Genomic DNA, 23,654 nt, shown 5'->3' with positions numbered 1-23,654 from the left:
ATATTTGTGTTTTTTTCCGTGTATTGTATTGCAAATAATATTGTTTCGTTTTAATTAATAATTCAAGAGAGTGATATTTAACCTGATTTTCCTTCCCATCAACTTTCGAGCATTTATCGCTCGTCTTGGTCAAAATATTAAGTAATTGCTGGAGCTGAAGAATTTAATCAATTTCTCTTGTTTCCTTGGGTCTCTTAAAAAAAGGGTTTTTGTGGATAAAAATTTTCACTTTTTCTGGGATTGCTTTTCTGCCAACGCTACAGGTTTCACGTGAAATTGATGTTGTGTTGAAGGCTTCATTGAGGTGTCTTTTACCTGATGAAAATATAAAATGCAATTGCTTCCTTAATTGCTGATTTGAGGGATTTGAAAAGCTCAAGATTGAGATAAGAGGTTTCCAACAAACATTTTTATTAATCTTAGACTATCAGAATAATATTCTATGTGTGTATGGAAATTGCGAATTTTGCCCCAAACATGTTTTATATCTTCGCCGCAAGTGACGTCAGGATTCCTAAAAGGTGCATAAACCCTTATCACGGTTTTGTGAGTATGTCTGTTTGTCCGTCTGTGATGTCCATTTTCTGTTACAAATTGAATCCTAAACGGTTTGGGTTGTAAGGGCAAAATTAGACAAAAATGAACATTAATTTCGCTTTCAATGTACTAAAGGAGTTTTCAGGGTAAGGTACCTTGCCGTTCTACACTATTAGCAATTACCTTTTACTGCTCGTTTACCCTCGATTAAAGGGTAAACGGTAATAGATATCAAGTTCCGATCTCTGAGCTTCGCCCCTCTTATAAGTTGAATTATCCAGGAGAATAGTTTTTTCTCCCCTAATCCTAAGAACTCCAATTTTTTTTGTAATTCCCGGATATGATTTAAAAAGAGTGTCTAGGCTAGGAGAACATTTCGTCTATCAAATCATTCCTATAGGTTTTCCAATGTTAAGCGTAAAAGCCCGAATTTGCGAACTTCTCAACCAGTTTTTAATTCAAGTTTAGAATGAGTTTCTAGAGATTCAAAAACCAATTTAAATCCAAAAACCGAAAAATTATGAAAAGAGATAGTTCACGGATCTCGTGCATTCCCCAAAATTGAGACCTTTTGCTGACTCTCTTATTTAGGCCTTCATTTATAAAACAAGGTTTTCAATTGAGTGATTTTTTTCATAATATAATTTGATAAAACAGGACCAACCTTTTCAATACTTTGTTCAGAGAGGAACTCTATATAGTTATAAAATTTGTTTATCTAGCTTATATGTTAAGTCGGTTTAGAAGTTGCTGTTTTTAAGAAGCAGAAAGTTAAAACGTTTGTAGATCATACATATTAAGTTGCATCTGGAATATCCGCGTACCGCGATTGATATATGGTGATATTAAATGTAAATTAATGTCTGAATTATTTAATCTTGAGATTTTCCTTCGTGAAAAGCGACACTGCACGCGATTCACATCGTAAAATTAACAGCGTTTAGGAATATGGTAAAGTATCGATTAGAATATCTAATGGTGTCTACACACTAGAGCAATTTATGTCCATATTGCAGCAAATTCCCTACGCTTGTGTAGGAAAAACTCTTCAATATGGACATAAATTTCTTTAGTATGTAGAGGCCATAAGACTGTCGATTTGTATTGGTGGAGCTGACCAAAACGATGGAAAAGATCTTGTAAAGCGCTGTATGACCAATATCCGTTAATACTGGTAAAATTATTGAAAAGCTAGGCCTATGAAATTAGATGTTTGGATCCCGTATACGAGTTATTTGAATAAAAATCGATAAAATTCGTCAAAATTTGTTAGATTCGTTTAAGGAATCTGTAAGGGCGGGACTTTTAAAGGCAATCGCGTGAATGAGCGCTTGACCGTCAGAGGTTTTTACAGAACCTTCAGTGTTCCCCTAACGATCTGTTCCGTATGACGATCCAACGTGAACTAACTTTTAATACTAAACCTCTCTACGATAACGCTCCCGAAAAAGAAACTCACAGGTAATACTAGGAAGGCTATTAGGAGAAACCGGTGCCGTTTCTTGAAACATTACGATATCAATTCAAATAGTTACGGGGAGGACGGTGTTAACTGTTGGAAATAAGGGAGTGCTAATGATGCTAACTTTTTTTTTAATTTTTAAATCATTCCTAAACGCAGCGAAAAAATCCGTTTTTAAACCTGATGGTAACACTGACGATTAAAAATACCGTCGTTGCGGGTGACTGCACTCGGGGGGTGACTTTGCACTCTGCTGTCCGTAAGACTTTTATAAATTCTAGCACGTATTGATGGTCTTCGCTGATTCAGTCTAACATGTCAAAGTATATATATAAGTAAATGCTAATATAGGTATTTTGTGAAAAAAACGGCTCCGTGAAAAAGTTATCTGAAGGTGCAATTCCAAAATCGATTTCAGAGTAGTAATTTGCCCAAATCCAATCTAAATTTATCTGGCTAGAATAATCCACTTCGATTTTGTTGATTATTTTTATTAAAATATTTTTTCCCTATTATCTTCCTAAGAACGCATGATTTATGTTATAAAATTGCATATAATGGTCTTTTTAAAACTTTATTATAGAAGTATTTGGCTAAAAATTATCCAATTTTGTGGGAACATAAGATAAAATGACCGAGATCTACAAGATGGCATGGTCGCCATCTTGATTTGACGTTTCTGTCCGCCATTTTGAGTAACTGTCAAAACAAAATTCTCATCCGATTGAGCTGAAATTTTAGTATGTTCTTGCTGATGTCAAGGCCTTTTCAGAACATATATAAAATCCGACCTAGGTCAAGCGGTTGTCTGGATACAGAGGATCCAAGTCCAAAATTTTGACACTTTCATGAATACAGAACTACGGGGAGCTTCTTTTATCGAAACCATAAAAAAAAGGCAGCACTATCGTTAGGCGATGAGATCTAACAAACAAATAAAAAGAAAAGTAATGTTTTTGTTTATAACAGCGTATTATTTGAGTATCTGAAGAACTGTTTTTCATAGATGAAACAATAAAAAGATAATTAAATGCACTTTTCGTTTATTTTTTTTTTTTAATTATGTTAGAGTAAATAAATATATAAAATAAAAGTCTCAACCATTTTTAATGGTTACTGAGGCATTTCGTTTAGGTTTCAAATATTGACTATTAAAAAATAAAGACCGCCAAAATATGAGTATTACAAAATTTTAAAATTTGAGCCTCTGTATCTAGGTAAATACTTGACGTAGACTGGAAGATAGATACTTTTTGAAAAGGTCTTGACATCAGCTACAACATATTAAAATTTAAACCCAATCGGACCAGTTTTAGGTTTTGACAGTTATTCAAAATGGCGGAAAGGAAAGTCAAATCAAGATGGCGATCACGTCATCTTGTAGATCTCGTGCATCTTACCCTTAGAACTGAAGATCTTCATTGTCGTTTATTATCAGAAATTGTTGATTTTTTAGTTTTTATTCGAAAGTGCAAAGTCACCCGCATCTTATCCCAAGTGCAAGCCTTTTTTCTTGATTTTTTTAACATATTAAAATTTTATAAAATTAATGATAGTGGTACAAAATCCATTCATTAACAACTGAATACAAATAATTTTACCCATTCACCCCCTTCCTTTCACTTTAACTATGTACTTTTAGAGGGTAAAGTTGAAAAATAGCGAAAAAAGTGCAGTCACCCGCAACGACGGTACTATACAATTTTTTTTCGGTTAGTCTAGTCTTTTTGTTAATAGTACACCTCTTAAAACGGTGGTAAATTTATTGAATAAAATGGTGGATATTTGACCTTGACATTGACCTTGACGATATAAATAAAGCATAGAAAATTATGTGAAAACCGTTAACTCATTGTGGAACCACCTAATAATTAACGTACAAACCAAGATGACCCAAAATATCCAAATGACCCACAATGTCGAGTTTTAATGGGTTAACACGTCAGAAAACAATCATATTCAACGTCTCTAGAGAGATCTCTGTGGGCAATTAAATCAGTAGCTGTTTTCCTTGGTGGACGGAAAAATTTTTATCTAATTACTCACGTATTAAGAGTGCATTTCAAAAAATATTGCTATTTTTCTGCCCTTCAATTTCTTTCGTACTCTCGTTACTCTCTTTCTTGTCTTATTAATTAAATATGCGAAAAATTTTCTTATTAGTTACTCTACATGTTCAACCTGTGTGTTGTGAACCCCTTTTGCTAATTAAATTCCAAAAGAGTGTGACAATATATTACTCTTCTTTGGATTTGTTGTGTATATATTTGTTGGAGAGTTCGTTAAAGGGAAAGTGCCAAGAAGAGAGTTTTGCTGAAAAAAAAAAATAGAAGTGTGTGTGCTAAAGTGTTTAGTGGGAAAATAAGACTAAATAATTGCTTCATACGAGAAATTATGTTTTATGGTGTTTGGGTGTATTTGGCCAATAATTGCTAGAAAAATTATGCTGAAGCGTCGTGCAAGCAAACGATTTGTTCTTGCTGAAAGTGGTGAACCTAGTACTTGGGACACGACAACGGACAATGTGGAAGTGGCCATGCCGATTGGGATTGATATCAAAATCGGAGGTGGATCAGAATCTGAGGATCCACCGATTAAAGTTGAGGATCCAGCACCACCAATTGATTCTCAACTCCTCAAAGTTAATTCACTCAATACGGGAATAAAGTAATTTCTGATGAGTTTTTTATGAAGCGATTAATTGTGTTTTTTTTTTTAATTTTTGTTAAAATCTCAAGTTTGACCTTTTTAAACTAAAAGGGCCTTTCTGTTTTTTTTTACTCTCTTTCTTGGTGACCTTTTAGACCAAGTATGTCCCATGGGACGGGTCTAGGACAGGATCGGTACCAGGAGAGGGACTTTGTACTGGCAACTCCTGAGGAATTTGTGAAGAAATTTGGTGGCAATCGTGTCATCAATAAGGTAATGCAAAGAAAATTTTATGTATATAAATATTTATTGTGTGATTGTGCAGTTTTTCTTCATCTTCCAGCATGCCCGAAAAGTCTTATATAATCAATATAATACGCAATGAAAGAGAGACTCACTAGCCTTGATTTACTCATACTCTTATGCCCCAATCGGCATTATGTGTAGTATAGAGAGAAAAAAAAATCGCGTCATTTTCGTATCTCTTGCAAATTGTATAGGAAAGTACGGTAATATATTTGCGTTGTTTTAGCCACAGAATAAAGAGATAAAAAATCATTATTGAAAATATAGTTGATTATGTTTGTTCTCACACATGGAGAACACACTATTTGGCTTATTAGAGAATAATCTTCGTGGTTGACATCACAACAAAAATTGACGGAATGTGCTGCGCGCGATGTTTAAGCTCTTCATTAAAATATCAAACATTGTACACCAATTGAATTCTGACCGAACATCTAAATGACTCTTCAAGCTTAAATGTTTAGTTTAGTGATTTTTAATGGCTAGAAGATTGAGGAGAGGGGAAGGCATAAGGTAGCTTTGGGGATATGGAAATCTTTCAATGAATGTTCATCACTGGAGAACTTGAGCTTTTTTTGTAATTCAAAGAACGTCTGGTGACGTCTTTATTATTCAAAGCAAAAATTTTGCGTTAGTTCTCTTGAAATTTTTGCTTTTTCATTCTTATATTCTACAATTTTTTCTTTTCAATGATCCAAAAATAATTGTCATCCTCGTTGGCAGGCATAAAGCATTTTAAAAAGCGGTATTGTTAAAGTATATCATTTGAAAAGACTAATAATGATTAATATATATTGCTTTCTATTGAATTTGAGTAATAAAATCATATACCCGGAGAATTTTATGTTGAACTATTGAAAAGCCAAAGAAAATATTGTACAAGATATCGATCGGCAAAAGTATTATTAACATGTAAAGAATTATGCGTTATAGCAATTCTTTTGACGATAAACTTTCTTTTAAAGAGGAAAAATTAAAAAAATTCAAACATTATCCAGTATTTTCTTAGTTTTTTTAAATTCTAATTAATTGTAACTATTTTATTATTGTAGTATTTCTTTTGGGAGATATCCAGGAATTAACCAATAATTAAATATCACAGAGTGAAACGATTTTTAAAAGTAATCTTTGCTTTTTCATTACTTGTTCTTACTGATTTCAATTAAGTAACATTTAGGGTTGGGTAATTTTAAAAAACGAGCGAAAAAAGTCATTAAAGAATAGGGGTAGGGTAAGTGTGCCACATTCCGGCCAGTTTGCAATTTCGGCCACCTTTTTTGTTCCTCGAATTTCCATGAACTTTTATATTTTACGTACTCTAGAGATTATACAATGCAAAAGAATAACAAAAAATGTAGCTTCGACAAATAAGATGATGTGAAAAAGATATTGGAAGAATTCCCGAAGGGCAAGGAACTATGAGAATGACAGTGGCCGAAATAGGGCACCAAAGCTATGTCTACATTTTTATTCATTTTAAAATGTATTAAGAATGATTATAGAGTAAATAAAGACGGTAAACTCTTTAAAAGGTTCCAAGCAGCATTCTTTAAGAAGAAAGAATAAAAAATAAATAAATTTGAATTTAAAATATTACATTTCAAACTTGAGACTTTGACGCTTGCATGCAACTATGCCGAAATTTGGCACACTTACCCTAATACAGTAGAGTCTTCTAAATTCGAACGCTCGGGGGGTATTTTTGACATTTCTCACCTCCCAAATTCGAACGATTTTTTCAAAACTAACGAAATTGTGTAAGATTAAATTGTACTTTGAATCAAACTCTCGCACTTTCTCGCAAGTTTTAGTGGTAACATACTATCTTTTCATTTTATACGATCATAATGTATGTAAATATTCAGGAAGAAGCACATAAATATGATTTTCATTCACCTAGAATACGAACTTTTTAACATAACCTCACATTTTACATTTTGAATCCAAACGGCGTTCGAATTTGAGAGATTCAGATTTGAGAGACTCTACTTGTAAAGAATTGTGCGTTAGAGCAATTCTTTTGACGACAAATTTTCTTTTAAAGAGGAAAAATTAAGAAAATTCAAACATTATCCAGCATTTTCTTAGCTTTTTGAATTCTAATTAATTGTAACTATATGTTATTATAGTAGTATTTCTTTCGGGAAATATCCAGGAATTAACCATTAACTATCACAGAGTGAAACGGTTTTTTAAAAGTATTGGCTTTTTCATTACTTGTTCTTACTGATTTCAATTAAGTAACATTTAGGGTTGGGCAATATTAAAAAAAACGAGCGAAAAAAGTCATTAAAGAATATAGGGGTACTTAACATTGGACTTAAAATGACGTTAAAGCCATTTTATATGGTGTTAAATAAAAAAAAAACAACTAATTTAAATGCAGTGTAAAATCGTTTAAATCTCATTAAAAAAGTATTACAAGGCATCGAAGCTTTGCGAAATGCTCGAATTAGATGCCATACAAAGAAAGGTAGCTTAAATTATTCATGTGTATTTGGGGTAATTTGCAACTATTTTCATAGCTTTTATTTCGACACAAGATTCAAAAAATTCTTTTTTCTAGAATATTACATAAATTTGTTTTTGGACCCTTCTATAATTTAACAAAATTTAAATGAAAAAGTTCTTAAATGCAGGACAAATACGAGAGTGTGGCAGAACATTAATTTTTGGACTGTGTTGGGCACAAATTGAACAAATTGGAACAAGGGGTATTAATTTGAACAAAAAATATTGAACGCCTATTGACTTTCTACGTCGAAAGGCTTCCTTTGCCTTGTTAAATTTCTCTCTCTGTTTACAAACAAAAGTTATTGTGGTATAGACATAATGCCCAAAGCACAATAACTTTTGTTTAGTAAACATATTTTTGACATTTCAATGAGAGTGAGTGAGATCTAGATCTAGTCACTTTATTCACTCCTATAGAAAATTTTGAAAACATGTTTATAAACAAAAGTTATTGTGTTTTGGACGTTATGCCCAACGCATAATAGCTTTTGTTTCTAAACATTCATGTTCTAAATATGAATGAAATCTTGATCTAGCCATCTCGCTCACTCTCAGAGGCAACTATGAAAACATATTTACAAACAAAAGTCATTGCGCATTGAGTAAGATGACTAGATCTAGAATTCACTCACTCTCATTGAAATGTCTAAAACATGTTTACAAAATAAAAGTTATTGTGCTTTGGGCACTACTCACTCTCATTGAAATGTCAAAAACATTATTTATGGCTCTAGCACACCTTTTTGGTCAGGAAAATTTCATGAAGTCGAAATTCGAATCACTTTCTTTCTCAAACGTTTTGCATATGACTATCTCACTTTTTCGCACTCTTCTTCTTCTTTTGAACATCACACCAAATTCAATTTAGCTCAATCGAATTTAGAGAGCGAAAGAATGAGACAGACATACGCAAAACGTGTAAGAAAGAAAGGGATTCAAATTTCGGCTTCGTGAAATTTTCCTGATCTAAAAGGTGTGCCGAAGGCATTAAAAAACAATTATATTGTGTGCTGAGCATTGCATACAGTTAATAATAAAAATATCACTTTTTTGGCTGAATTTTTTTTGGAAAAATCGAAAAAAGTCGACAAAATTGAATAAATAAAAATCAACTAACTTGCTTTTTCCGTCCGAAAAAACGAGCAATTGAAAAAATTTTTCTGACGATGAAATACGCAAGGGTTAATTGACATGGGAAATTTATATATTGAAACCTATCAACATGAATAGATTTTTCGGTTTATCTGGAGCACAAAAAATCAAATAATAAAATTGTACTATAGATAATGTATAAACACGTTTAGTATTAAGGAAGATATTCTCTGTTTCAATTTGCCATAGCGAAAATTTCCAATTTGTGTCAGATTCTAAATTACCCCAATGTAACTCTAATAAAGTTCTTTGGCGATAAAACTAGACGAAGTAGAGAATTGTGTTCATTAGAGTTTCGAACATTTCACAGTTTTTATTCACTAGTGTGTTTTTTACCTGCAGCAGATCAAGGATGATTTAAATGGATTCGCATATCGGAAAACACAAATTAATCGGTTTATCATTATTTCGCAACAGGTTGGAAGTTAAAAGGATTCTGAATTGTTAAAAATTCCAAGACCTTTTCAGCCAACCTAAAATTGCTCGAATCGGTTGAGAAATGAGCATTCTTGAGCCTTTAGAATCCTTTATTAAAAAAATTAGTATGAAGAGTAATTTGGAAATATTTAGGGTGTTTCAGTTTACTAATGAAATATTCTCCTACATCCTTTAAAGTTTAAAACTGTCCTAAGGAGAAGAAAGAGTGCTTTTAAAAAATGAAGGTATAATCTTATAGTAGCCACCCGAACATTATTAAATTTAGCCATTGATTGGTCATTTGACCTCTAGTTCTAGTAACGACTAAATTAACGGATAGATGAATAGAAAATCATTTTTTGTGGGCCAAGTCTACCTTACAAATAATTATTAGATCAAACTCTAAATATTTAAGGGGTATGGGTCTCTCAGGACAATAAATATGCCTTTTTCCTAATAGTAATTTATTGTGTCGAAAATATTTTAGAAACTCCAACTTTTGGGATATGAAAGAGTAACTTTAGAACAAAATTTAAAAAAAAATTGAAAAAATTTGAAAATTCGACCGTTGGTAGCTGATTTTCGGAACAATTCCTCAAAAAAAAAACAGTCCTTGCGGTAGGCAGGATTTCTCCCAGTAGGTTCAACTGAAATCAAAAAATCAAATATACTCTGTTAGAGGATTAGTTGGATCCCTGGATGAACGAAGAATTTTTGAGAAAAACAAAAGTTTGGATTTTTGGCAAAAGTTTTTGTAAAAAAGTATCAATTTTACCCTATTTTTCAAAACATTTTGTATTGTAAAAATGATTCTGATTAAAGGCGTCTACACATTGGGAGCAATTTTCGTCAAAAATTACGTTTTTGACAAAAATTTGACGTTTCTGCCTACAATGCTGCAGGGAATTTCCTTCAAAAAAGCAATTTTTGACAAAAATTGCTCCCAATGTGTGGAGGCCATAAAGGAAGTGCAAATCCTTCGTTCAAACAGTAGAGAAAATACTTCTCAAAACAAGTATGCAAAATTTCAGAAAGATCGGTACAGTAGACTCGTTTTGAGAAAAACGCGTTTAAAGTTTTACAACAATATGGGCGCGCGGGCGGAATGTATAACTAAAACTGCTCTACGTCCGTGAGTTTTACTCCGATTGACTTGAAATTTTCAGAAAATATTTTTCAAATGTTATAACTATAAAATAAAAAAAAAAGATTTTTTTGACCTGAGAGACCCATGTAACCCCTTAAGTGATTCAAAAAGACAAACCACACATTTAATGAGCAAATGTGAAAAATTATTATTTTTCTTAGATATTAAGTTTGAAAATCAGCATTTTTACAGAATTTATGTTAATTTTTTTCGGCAAAGCGGTAGTCAAATTTACGAATATGACGTTCATAATGATATATTGGAAATTGTCGGAATCATTTCCGGTCAAGAGGTCTACTTTTAATCATACATAATGACTATATCTCAATATATTAATCTAAATGTTAACTGTTAACTTGGGTCATGTAATGACCATTTTTTGTATAACGGCGTTATCACACTTGCACATTAAAATTTTAATGTGATTCACATTAATTGTCGCTTGTGAGCGTCCAAATATGTTATTTGTGTCTTTGAGTCACTTAATATTTGGGGTTTTTCTATTTATTGATAAAGAAGTGGACTTGGCCTGCAAAAATAAGTCTAAATTTACCTAAAATATAAATATTTTTCACATTAAAAAATTAAAGAGAAAATCGCATTAATTTTTCGCATTAATGCTATAAATCCATTTATATCAAATTTTTCGGGTCAAGTCTTCCTTTTTATCAACAAATAGATCAAATTTTGAATATAAAATGATTCAAACACACAAATTACACATTTGAACTCTCACCAGCGACAATTAATGTGAATCATATTAAATTTTTAATGTGCAAGTGTGATAACACAGTAAGACTTATAAAATTTAAATGATTTTTTGTCGATATTTTAGCTAAAAAATAACAGGTAGTCTTAATAAATAACAGGTAGTCTTGTTTGTAAAAGTACAAAAAATGTTCGTCAAATGATCATGTTATGAACAATGTTTGTGAAAAAGTACAAACTTTTATGAACTTGTTTGTGGGTACGATTCACGAGCATTTTGTAACTCCGCTATAGGAATTCACAAACATTTACGAACATTTTTACAAAATATTTTTTTCTGTGCGGTTAAAATTTTCTTATTTCCTCAATGCCAATTTTATAGAGTATTAGATTAGATATCAGTCAACCCGAAATACTTAATATTCGAATTATCTATAATGACCAGCACACAATAACTTTTGTTTGTAAACATGTATTCAAAATTTCTCATGAGAATGAGAATGAGAGAGTTTGAAAACTAAGAAAAATTTATGCAATTAGATTAATTTTCAAAGAATATCTTTGTATATTACAAGAGCACACTCTCGACGAACTTAGTATCCCGGGGTCGAAACCCCTTCATCTCATCAGCAAGCATTTTTTTTTAGCATTAAAGGATTTTTTTCTTAACTTTGTTCAGGTGTTGATCGCCAACAATGGAATTGCCGCTGTAAAATGCATGCGCTCAATCAGACGTTGGTCTTATGAGATGTTCAAGAATGAGCGTGCGGTAAAATTCGTGGTGATGGTAACACCGGAAGATCTGAAAGCCAATGCTGAGTACATCAAAATGGCTGATCTCTATGTCCCAGTTACTGGGGGATCCAATAACAATAACTACGCCAATGTCGAGTTGATTCTTGATATTGCTGTGCGGACGCAGGTTCAGGCAGTTTGGGCTGGTTGGGGTCATGCCTCTGAAAATCCTAAATTGCCTGAGTTGCTGCACAAGAAGGGTTTGGTGTTTTTGGGGCCGCCGGAACGTGCTATGTGGGCATTGGGTGATAAAGTGGCGTCATCAATTGTCGCCCAGACAGCTGACATTCCAACCCTGCCATGGTCAGGGTCTGAGCTGAAGGCTCAGTACAGTGGGAAGAAGATTAAGATATCGAGTGAATTATTTGGTCGGGGATGTGTCACGAGTCCGGATCAGGGTTTGCAGGCTGCTGCAAAAATTGGCTTTCCCGTAATGATTAAGGCATCGGAAGGAGGTGGAGGTAAGGGTATCCGTAGGGTGGATACTCCAGATGAATTTCCAGCTTTGTTTAGGCAAGTTCAGGCTGAAGTTCCTGGTTCTCCTATATTTGTGATGAAACTGGCTAGGGGAGCGAGGCATTTGGAGGTGCAGTTGTTGGCAGATCAATATGGGAATGCCATAAGTTTATTCGGTAGAGATTGTTCCATTCAGCGTCGTCATCAAAAGATCATTGAAGAGGCTCCGGCTATTGTGGCGCAACCCGAAGTGTTTGAGGACATGGAAAAGGCAGCTGTACGTTTGGCTAAGATGGTGGGGTATGTTAGTGCAGGAACGGTTGAGTATCTCTATGATCCAGAGGGTCAGTACTTCTTCCTGGAGTTGAATCCACGTCTTCAGGTTGAGCATCCCTGTACGGAAATGGTGGCTGATGTTAACCTGCCTGCATGCCAACTACAAATCGGAATGGGTATTCCACTGTATCGAATCAAGGATATTCGACTACTGTATGGAGAATCTCCATGGGGAGCTTCGGTTATCGACTTTGAAAATCCGAGTAAGAAGCCAAGACCCTGGGGTCATGTCATCGCTGCTAGAATCACCTCCGAAAATCCAGATGAAGGTTTCAAGCCTAGTTCCGGAACTGTGCAGGAGCTCAATTTCCGATCGAGTAAGAACGTTTGGGGATACTTCAGTGTTGCTGCTTCGGGAGGTTTGCATGAGTTTGCGGATTCACAGTTCGGTCATTGCTTCTCTTGGGGAGAAAATCGTCAGCAGGCTAGGGAGAATTTGGTGATAGCTCTCAAAGAGCTGTCCATTCGTGGTGATTTCCGGACGACTGTTGAATACCTGATAACTTTGCTAGAGACCAATCGCTTCTTGGATAACACGATCGATACAGCTTGGTTGGATGCTTTGATTGCCGAAAGGGTTCAAGCTGAAAAGCCTGATATTCTTCTAGGAGTCATTTGCGGAGCTCTGCACATTGCAGATCGTCAAATAACTGACGCATTTACTACGTTCCAGACGGCCTTGGAGAAAGGTCAGATTCAGGCAGCCAATACGCTAACGAATGTCGTTGATGTTGAGTTGATTTCTGAGAGTATAAGGTACAAAGTTCAGGCAGCTAAAAGTGGACCCAATACATATTTTCTGGTTATGAATGGATCGTTCAAGGAAGTTGAGATCCATAGACTCTCAGACGGAGGGATGCTGTTGTCCTTGGAAGGTGCTAGTTACACGACGTATATGAAGGAAGAAGTTGACCGTTATCGTATTGTCATTGGCAATCAAACTTGTGTGTTTGAAAAAGAGAATGATCCATCACTTCTCAGAAGTCCTTCAGCTGGAAAGTTGATTAATCTTCTTGTTGAAGATGGAGCCCATGTTAACAAGGGTCAACCATATGCAGAAATTGAAGTCATGAAGATGGTGATGACGCTTACGTCGCAGGAAGCTGGGACAGTGTCCTTTGTAAGGCGCCCTGGTGCTGTTCTCGATGCAGGATCACTCCTTGGGCATCTTGAACTCGATGATCCAAGTCTGGTGACCAAAGCACAACCCTTTAGGAGTCCATTCCCACATGTCGAAAATGCCAACATTCCCGAGAAGCTTAATCGCGTTCACAGTGGCTACAAGTCCATCCTGGAGAATTCTTTAGCCGGCTACTGCCTTCCAGATCCCTACAATGCTCCAAGACTCAGAGAAATTATCGAGAAGTTTATGCAGAGTCTCAGGGATCCATCACTTCCATTGCTTGAACTTCAGGAAGTTATAGCGTCTATTTCCGGAAGGATTCCCATTGTCGTTGAGAAGAAGATCAGGAAACTGATGACGCTCTATGAGAGGAATATTACGAGTGTTCTGGCTCAGTTTCCTTCTCAGCAAATTGCCAGTGTTATCGATACGCATGCAGCAACTCTGCAAAAACGTGCAGATCGGGATGTTTTCTTCCTGACAACCCAAGGAATTGTACAACTTGTACAGAGATATCGAAATGGGATAAGGGGTAGGATGAAGGCAGCTGTTCATGAACTTCTCAGGCAATACTATGCCGTAGAGTCTCAGTTTCAACATGGACACTACGATAAATGCGTTGCTGGAGTTAGGGAAAGGCATAAGGATGATATGACTCAGGTTGTCAGTACCATATTCTCCCATAGTCAGGTTGCAAAGAAGAATCTCCTGGTCACATTGCTTATTGATCATCTGTGGGCTAATGAACCTGGCCTTACTGATGAACTCGCAGCGACACTAAGTGAACTAACATCACTCAATCGAGCAGAACATTCCAGGGTGGCTCTGAGGGCTCGTCAAGTTCTCATTGCTGCCCATCAGCCTGCTTATGAGCTACGGCACAATCAGATGGAGTCAATCTTCCTGTCGGCTGTCGATATGTATGGACATGATTTCCATCCTGAGAATCTCCAGCGTCTCATCCTCTCAGAGACTTCCATTTTTGATATTCTCCATGATTTCTTCTATCACTCAAACCGAGCTGTCTGCAATGCTGCCTTAGAAGTCTACGTCCGACGTGCCTACACCTCTTATGAGTTGACTTGCCTGCAGCACCTAGAACTGTCTGGGGAGGTACCCCTAGTTCACTTCCAGTTCCTTCTGCCGACATCCCATCCCAATCGTGTTCCACACGACAACGGTGAACTCGAAGTTCCCATAAGGACAGGATGTATGGCAGCCTTTGACTCCTTTGAACATTTTCAAGAGTACTCCGATGAGATCCTAGATCTCCTTGAGGACTTTGCCTCACCAGCTTTTGTCAGCACAAAAGTTTTGGATGCAGTTGAAGCAGCTGACTCGGTGTCAGATGGTCGACATAGTACCTCCATCAATGTTTCTATATCAGATCCAGTTACCCGTATTGGCAGTGATATGGATTCCAACCAATCTATGGAACCTATTCACATTTTAAGTGTTGCTGTCAAGGGACTTGGAGATATGGATGACCTGCAGATGTCAGAAATGTTTGGGGGCTTCATGACACTCCATCGGGAAGAGTTGTTGTCACGCCGAGTGCGTAGGATTACTTTTGCAGCTTTGAAGAAGCGTCAGTTTCCTAAATTCTTCACCTACAGAGCTAGGGACTTCTTCAAAGAAGATCGTATCTATCGCCATTTGGAACCAGCCTGTGCCTTCCAACTGGAGCTCAATAGGATGCGAACATACGACTTGGAAGCTCTACCTACTGCCAATCAAAAAATGCACCTCTACCTCGGTCGGGCTAAGGTTGCCAAGGGCCAGGAAGTCACCGACTACCGTTTCTTCATTCGATCTATCATCAGACATTCGGATTTGATAACTAAGGAGGCATCATTTGAATATCTTCAAAATGAAGGAGAACGGGTTCTCTTAGAGGCAATGGACGAACTTGAAGTAGCATTTTCGCATCCGCAAGCAAAGCGAACGGATTGCAATCATATCTTCCTCAATTTCGTGCCTACTGTTATCATGGATCCATCGAAGATTGAGGAGTCTGTGACGAAGATGGTGATGAGATACGGACCGAGATTGTGGAAGTTACGAGTTCTCCAGGCTGAACTGAAAATGGTTATTCGGCAAACGCCACAATCACCAACCACTGCCCTTCGTTTATGCATTGCCAATGATTCTGGATATTTCCTGGATCTCAGTTTATACATTGAAGTTACAGATGCCGAAACCGGAGTGGTAAGTTCAAATTGAGGATTTAGGATTGTATTCGGAGTTGACATTTACCCATTCTGTAGATCAAGTTCCAGAGCACCGGTCCTAAGCAAGGTCCCCTACATGGTTTAGCTATTTCAACGCCCTACTTGACCAAAGATTTCCTCCAGCAGAAGCGTTTCCAGGCTCAATCTAATGGTACGACGTATGTCTATGACATTCCCGATATGTTCAGACAAATGGCTGAGCGTCTCTGGAAGGAGTACCTCAAGGCACGCCCTAGTGTTGACTTGCACATTCCGGAGAAGGTTCTTTTGGATTGTGTAGAGTTGGTTCTAAATGGGGATGTTCTTGAGGAAGTTCAGAGACTTCCAGGAGAAAATGAAGTGAGTTTTCTGTTGAGGTTCTATGATTATGCAAAGAATTCTAATCCGTCGATTTTACAGTGTGGTATGGTTGCCTGGCGTATGGTCATCTGTACACCTGAATATCCTAAAGGTAGAGAGATGATCCTCATCGCCAATGACTTGACATATTTTGTTGGGTCATTTGGAGTAAAGGAAGATCTGCTGTTCAACGAGGCATCAGTGTTGGCGAGAAAGCGAAAGATTCCTAGGGTAAGTTGAGATCTTTCTTTTTTCCCTTCTTGAATATGGGTACAATGACCCCAACTTGCCAGTCCTTTGGTGCTCTCCCACTTTGCCAAGCCACCTTAATGATATGCGTGAGCCAATTAACACCCACTATACCCATGAGTTTTAGCATTTCTGTACGTATTTCGTCAATTCCTGCAGCTTTTCCATCCTTCAATTTATTAATCGCATATAGGACTTCACTCTCTGAAGGACTTTTCCTCCCTGCCTTTACTCGTGGGTACTCGTGCGTTTACTATCAGTGCCTTGCTGAGGATTGAGCAATTCTGAGAAGTACTCTTTTCAGCGACTTAAAACCTCTTCCTCTTTAGTCAGAAGATTCCCTTCCTTGGATGTTACTCCTTGGATGGAATTGCTCTTCTTTCCTTGGAGTCTTCAGACTGTTTGCCAGAAAGTTTTTTTGCCATCCTGTAGTCAAGCTCCAGCTTTTCGGTGGTAGGATCCAAAATATTTAAATATTGTGACCCTGGTGGTAACAGGGTTTTGAAGACATCGTCCACTACGTTTTTCCATGTCGTCCGGGGTCGCCAACTGCTCCTTGTCCCCTCCGGATTTCGCTCATACAGTTTTTTGGGCATGATCTCCTCTGGCATACGGCAAATGTGACCGAAACAGCTAAATCTTCTAGTCCGAATAGAGGTCATAATGTCGGCCTCTCCATAAAGGTCCTCCAGTTCATGGTTCATCCTTGTTCGGAATTCCCCTTTAGTTTCCCCATGGAAAGGCCCGTAGATTTGTTATAGGACCCGTCTCTCAAAGATCAGCAGCTTTCTCTCCTCTGTGCGGGTAAACGGTGGTGTTTTCAGACCATGTCGACGCTTCCATTCCATACTATGCTATCTCAGAATGACAACATTCCAGGAGAGCCATTTGAAGTTGGCGATTTCCTATGTTGTATGTGTAATGTTTTTCTCGAAGAAATGGAATATCTCGTTACCCGGACGTCGGATGAACACCAAATTTTCACCAGTTGAAGATCTCGGTCTCAGGAACAACATATCTCTCAAAGGCTAAGTCGACTTAGCATAGTATGGAATGGAGCCGTCGATATATTATGACTGGTTCCGGATTGTTCTGTATATTTTGATCTTTGTTGACCGTAACATGTTTGACCATCTCAAAGTTCCATCCTTCCGTGATAATGTTCCGCCGGTATCTAGGTTGTTCGTTTTTCCTTAGTTAATCGTGAGTCCCATCTCCTCTGCTGCCATGGCCAGTTTGGCAAAAATCTCTTTCACCGCTATCGTTCAGCGACCGATGTTAAAATCGTTCGCGTCGGTAAACATCTGAGAAGCCTTGTAGTATATGCATGATCTAGCGGTGTTCTAACGGGAGGTTTTTAGTGGATACTATACCGCGGACCACTCCAAAACCCCTGTTTCTTGACGACACAAAATTAGTCCTGTGACCTCACGATGACTTTGATAATGGTTGAAATACACTAGCAATGACCAATGCGTAAATACACAAGCGAAGTAGGTACAAGTGAAATGTTCTGACCTCGTCTAAAATGGGTGGTTCTTCAATTTCAAAGTTGTTTCAGGCTCAAAGGAAGTGAATAAGCTCTAAACGTTTCACTTTTCACGCAACTTGTTTGACCTGTCAATTTGCATTAAGTTTGAAGGCAGATGGTGCTGTTGATGGAAAAGAGAAAAATTTCTTTCTACTAGACTTTCTAGACTAGAAAGATTTTTCATGTTGTTAATCTTGCTTTTCCAACAGATTTACATATCATGCAACAGTGGAGCCCGAATTGGTCTAGCTGAAGAAGTTAAAGCTCTGTTTAAGATTGCCTGGGAAGATCCAGATGAGCCAGATAGAGGTTTTAAGTATCTCTATCTGACAACAGAGGATTACAGTAAGCTAACCAGTCAGAACTCAGTTAGGGCTATCCTGATTGAGGATGAGGGTGAGCCTAGGTACAAAATAACTGATATTATTGGGAAGGAGGATGCCATTGGTGTTGAAAATTTGAGATATGCCGGTATGATTGCTGGAGAGACATCCAGGGCTTATGAGGAGATTGTGACGATATCAATGGTATCTTGCCGTGCCATTGGTATTGGATCGTATCTCCTGCGTTTGGGTCAGAGAGTTATTCAGATTGATAATTCTCACATTATCCTTACGGGATATGCTGCTCTCAATAAGTTGCTGGGTAGGATGGTGTATGCTTCGAATAATCAACTTGGTGGAGTTCAGATTATGTACAACAATGGGGTTTCGCACAAAACTGAAGCTGTGGACCTCGATGGAGTTTATCGAGTACTCCATTGGCTCTCATACATTCCCGCCTACAAAGGCTGCGAATTGCCCATGACAGTACCCAGTGATCCCGTTGATCGGGATGTGGGATTCTTCCCTACCAAAGTCCCATATGATCCGCGCTGGCTTCTCGCTGGTCGTCCCAATCCCAGCAATCCGGGTGAGTGGGAATGTGGATTCTTTGACAAAGATTCCTGGTCTGAGATCATGGAACCTTGGGCTCAGACCGTAGTGACGGGTCGAGCGAGACTCGGTGGAGTGCCCGTGGGGGTGATTGCTGTTGAAACAAGGACAGTTGAAGTGACAATGCCCGCAGATCCTGCCAATATGGATTCTGAGGCGAAAACTCTCCAGCAAGCTGGACAAGTTTGGTATCCAGATTCATCGTACAAGACGGCACAAGCAATAAAGGACTTTGGTCGGGAAGAATTGCCATTGATCATCTTTGCCAATTGGAGAGGATTCTCAGGGGGCATGAAGGATATGTACGAGCAAATTGTAAAGTTTGGAGCGTACATTGTGGATGGTTTGAGGGAATATACTCAACCTGTGCTGGTTTACTTGCCACCAAATGCCGAATTGAGAGGTGGAGCCTGGGCTGTCTTGGATCCCACCATCAATCCACGCTACATCGAATGCTATGCCGATCCTGAATCTCGTGGAGGGGTTCTTGAGCCCGAGGGCATCGTTGAAGTCAAATTCAGGGATAAGGATATCATAAAAACCATTCAGAGAGTTGATCCTGTGATTCTTGACGTAAGTTTTGCGGTTATCTTTTTCAGGAAGCGATTAGGTGTGATTCCTTCTAATCACACCTATTGTAATCCTCGGATTTTCTCAAAGTGCTCCGATCGAGCTGAAATTCACAGGGTATATATGTTTTGAACATCCCTGATGCCGAAAATCATAAGCCGGTAATTTCGGGTCCGGCTGCCGTCCGGCCGTCCGTAGTACGCAATATCTCTGGTTTGGATAGAGATATCTTCATATTTTTTTTTTTAAATATATCTACGCGCGCGTACGACGATTCTGTGCTATTAGTTTTTTGAAAAACCGGTTCTAAACCGGTTAAAAATCACGTTTTGTAGTTTATCTCGAAACCTAAGTATGCGATTTTGAATTTTTTATGTTTATCTTGTAGCCCAGAAAATTTAGACCAATTTTAAAAAAAAAACTAAGACATTCTTCGAACGGTTCTCGAGATATTTCACTTTTCAATTCAGAGGGCCAATTTTTGAAACTCTCACTCGCACCCGCGAGCTCTTTAGTGGCCGAGAGAAATCCACTCGCACACCCCGTAGATTCAAATCCTTCTGTAACGACTTCTTTATAACATAAAGTATTCGTTGCACGTACTCAAGAATTTCCGGGGTGTGCGAGTCAATTTTTCTCGGCCACAAAAGAGCTCGCGGGTGCGAGTGAGAATTTCAAAAATTGGACCTCAGATTTCAATTTTAAGAAACCCTATAGCCAACGGCCGCAGCGATTCCACTGGATTTCCAGCGGCCTCTTCTGCCATGTCCGCTGATTTTACCGCTAAAAATCCGTGTGGAATTCTCTGGATTTTACCGCTAAAAAACCGGCTAAGCTTCCGAGATGGAATTTGACGCTAAATTTCTTCCTAGCGTTCCATGGACGTTTGCGGAACTCTGTATAGGACCGTCTAATAAGAAATGTTCGCGAGTTTCCATGGACTTTTCTCTGACGAATATTTCCACGTCTTTTCCTATGGATTATTCGCAGTATAATCGGCTTTCAGCCCTTTAAAAATTTGGAAAAATCCTCTTTATTTCCACGAAATTCTCTGTGGAAATTTCCATGCAACGGCCTTAGAGACTTCCGTGGTTTAATATTACGGAATTCCACGACTTTTTCAGTTGATTTTTTAAATATATTTTTCTTCGAAATAATTCCAAAAATTGATTAAAAATTTCGTGGAACTTTCATAGAGAATTTCCAGAAAAAAATATCCACAAATATGGACGATTAGTGCCAATTGGCAGCTTAGAACTTGGAGAGTGTTCATCTATCAGACGAATACTCAATTATTCTACTTTTGAATTGAAAATATTGCTACCATATCGTTCATTTGAGTATGTCTAGCTCGCAAGAATTATAGCGTTAGGGCGAAAAATAATTGCAGAATTTTCGCGCTTACTTCCATGGAGTCTTGGCCGGAAAGATATCAGAAAATATACTCGGAATATTCAATGGAAGTTTCAATTTCCAGGGAATTCTTTCAGATAACTGCAAGAAAATACTTCGGGATTTACTACACTTTGATCTTAGCCGTTAGGCCGAGAAGCGATTACTTCGGGATTTTTTTCAAGGAAATCCACGTGAAAAAAAGCTGATAACTCCGCAGAATGCCAAGCGGAATATTAGCGTTTATTTCCCCGGAAACTCACGCGGAAAAATATGAGATAAATTCCATGGATTTTTCCGTTACTGTGAAACTTTGCGGCCGATCGGCTATAGGGAAATTTGCTATTAGCGTCAGGCGGGAAAAAAAAGCGGGAAAAGCGGCGTCGGACAAGCTTTCCCCATATATATAGCACTCTCTCACTCTCCCTTTCTCTCTCTCCCCCTCTCAACATGGTGAGTCTATATCCAAAGATTTGAAAGGTGGCATATACAATTTCGCGGATCTTCGCGAGGCGCGAATTTTCTCGAGTATTTTCGCGGGGCGTGTATTTTTTCGCGGATTTTCGCGCGGCGTGAATTTTTTCGAGGATTTTCGCCGGGCGCGATTTTTTCGCGAACTTTCGCGGGGCGTGTAATTTTTCGCAGATTTTCGTCGATAGCGTAATTTTTCGCGAATTTTCGCAAGGTATGAATTTTTTACGCGGATTTTCGCGGGTCGCGTGAATTTTCCGCGGATTTTCACGGGGCGTAAAATTTTCGCGGGGCGTGTAATTTTTCGCGGGGCGTGTAATTTTTCGCGGGGCGTCTATTTTTCGCGGATTTTCGCAGGGCGTGTATTTTTCGCGGATTCTCGCGGGTCGCGTATTTTTTCGCGGATTTTCGCGGGTCGCGTAAATTTTCGCGCATTTTCACGGGGCGTAAAATTTTTCGCGGATTTTCGCGGGTCGCGTATTTTTTCGCGGGTCGCGTAATTTTTCGCGAATTTTCGCAAGGCGTGAATTTTTTCGCGGATCTTCGCAGGTCGCGTAAATTTCCGCGGTTTTTCGCGGATTTTTGCCGGGCGCGAAATTTTTCGCGGATTCTCGCGGGTCGCGTATTTTTTCGCGGATTTTCGCGGGTCACGTAATTTTTCGCGAATTTTTCGCGATTTTTTTCGCGAATTTTCGCAGGGTATAAATTTTCCGCGGATTTTCGCGGGTCGCGTAATTTTTCGCGGATTTTCGCGAGGCGCTAATTTGAGGCCTCTATCTCTCATAGTTTCCGAGATAATCGACTTTAAAGATTTTCAGACGCTTTTATGCATTTCTCATCCAATTTTCCTTATTAATAGCGATAATAAGTTACATAAAATTTAAACGAAATTTGCATTATTTATGTATAAATATCGTTCGAGTTTGCCACAATCCGAATTTGCAACGAAGGAATCACACCTCTATAAGCTGATCTAGGCTTATCACTGGTTTTTTAACTGGATTTCTCGGGTGATTTTCAGCTCCGGAAGCAGATTGCAAGTTTAGGAGATAGCAAGGAGAAAGTCCAAGAGTTGGAGGTGAAGATTAAGGATCGCATGAGTTCCTTGATGCATGTTTATCATACAGTTGCCGTTCACTTTGCCGATCTGCACGATACGCCTGAGAGGATGCTGGAAAAGGGATGTATCAGTGAAGTTGTACCCTGGAGGGGGTCCAGAAAATATCTGTACTGGCGTTTGAGGAGACTTCTGCTTGAGGATCAGTTTGTAAAGAAGATCCTCGATGCGCAGGAGAGTCTGTCAGTTGGTCAGGCTCAATCAATGCTGAGAAGGTGGTTTGTTGAGGATTTGGGAGCTACTGAGGCATATCTCTGGGATAGGAATGAGGATGTGGTTGAGTGGCTCGAACGTCAACGTGCTGAGGATTCCACAATGTCCAGAAATATTAAGTCCGTGAAGAAAGATGCGATTATTTCTCAAATCCAAAAAGCTTTAGAGGTAAGTAACTTCATCCCATCTTCCCTATTTGTCCTCCGTCCTAAATCTCTGAATATCTGCCTTCAGGAATGTCCGGAAGTGGCTCTGGATGCAGTTATTGGTCTCTGCCAGGCTCTCTCGCCAGCCAATCGTGTAGAAGTGGTCAGGACACTAACTCAATTGGAGTTTGCTGAGAAGGATTCCGCTTCCTCAAATTTGGGATGATGCACGCCAAAATGAACAATGCATTTAGCTTCTTTTTCCTAAATTATTCTCTCATCGACTCTCTTCCCTCAATGTGTCTGCTGTGTGGTGAATCACACAAAAATTTACCCAGAAAATTTGTCCATTTGGGGGCGGAGTCTCTAATTTTTTTGTTGCGCAAAATGCTTTAAGCTCTAGTTTGGATCGTCGTGGAATGCAATATATTTTGTACATGAAGGACTGCACTGCACGTCCTGGGGGTATTTTCATTGACATCATGCTGTAATAAGTAATTGTAATTTTCATTGTAAAATTTAGGAAGAGTAAAAATAGTTTCACTAAAATTATTTTTTTCTAAATAATTCGGGAATCCTAAAAATATTCCCGCGAATCTTTTCCCGCTCTTTTTTGTTAAGAAGCTTTTTATTATAGGAATCTTAATTTAAGAGACTGAGCGACAATTTATTTCATGTTCATCCCAGCTGACCTGATAGTGAGTTAGATAATGTAATGACAATAAGCAGTACAGTTTGTCTAACAAATATTAATTTTCTCTTACTTGGAGTAAGGGTGAGTTGGATTCTTTTGACCACTTAAAAGTTTCGAATTCAAAGGGATTATTTATTATTATTATTATTTACTTATCACAAACA

The 23,654-nt window shown here is 38.1% G+C and overlaps 1 protein-coding gene across 5 annotated transcripts in view; it reads left to right on the top strand.

Annotated features, from left to right (window-relative positions):
• The window catches only part of LOC129798950 (acetyl-CoA carboxylase), a 40,570-nt gene extending 17,222 nt beyond the window's left edge, over positions 1-23,348 (top strand). For 4 of the 5 annotated variants that reach the window (XM_055842476.1, XM_055842479.1, XM_055842478.1 and 1 more), the window contains exons 3-9: positions 4,804-4,921; positions 11,572-15,810; positions 15,870-16,172; positions 16,233-16,403; positions 18,162-19,460; positions 22,342-22,818; positions 22,885-23,348. In XM_055842476.1, the coding sequence (XP_055698451.1) occupies positions 4,804-4,921; positions 11,572-15,810; positions 15,870-16,172; positions 16,233-16,403; positions 18,162-19,460; positions 22,342-22,818; positions 22,885-23,022 (6,745 nt within the window). In that variant the 3' untranslated portion in view covers positions 23,023-23,348. Of the gene's footprint in view, positions 1-4,167; positions 4,667-4,803; positions 4,922-11,571; positions 15,811-15,869; positions 16,173-16,232; positions 16,404-18,161; positions 19,461-22,341; positions 22,819-22,884 lie in introns of those variants that run through there. The other variant, XM_055842477.1, reaches the window with a different exon arrangement.
• The last annotated feature ends 306 nt before the right edge of the window (positions 23,349-23,654 follow it).

The sequence above is a fragment of the Phlebotomus papatasi genome, chromosome 1, assembly GCF_024763615.1.
Source record: "Phlebotomus papatasi isolate M1 chromosome 1, Ppap_2.1, whole genome shotgun sequence".
Classification (NCBI taxonomy): domain Eukaryota; kingdom Metazoa; phylum Arthropoda; class Insecta; order Diptera; family Psychodidae; genus Phlebotomus; species Phlebotomus papatasi.
This window is presented reverse-complemented; position numbering and strand designations above follow the sequence as displayed.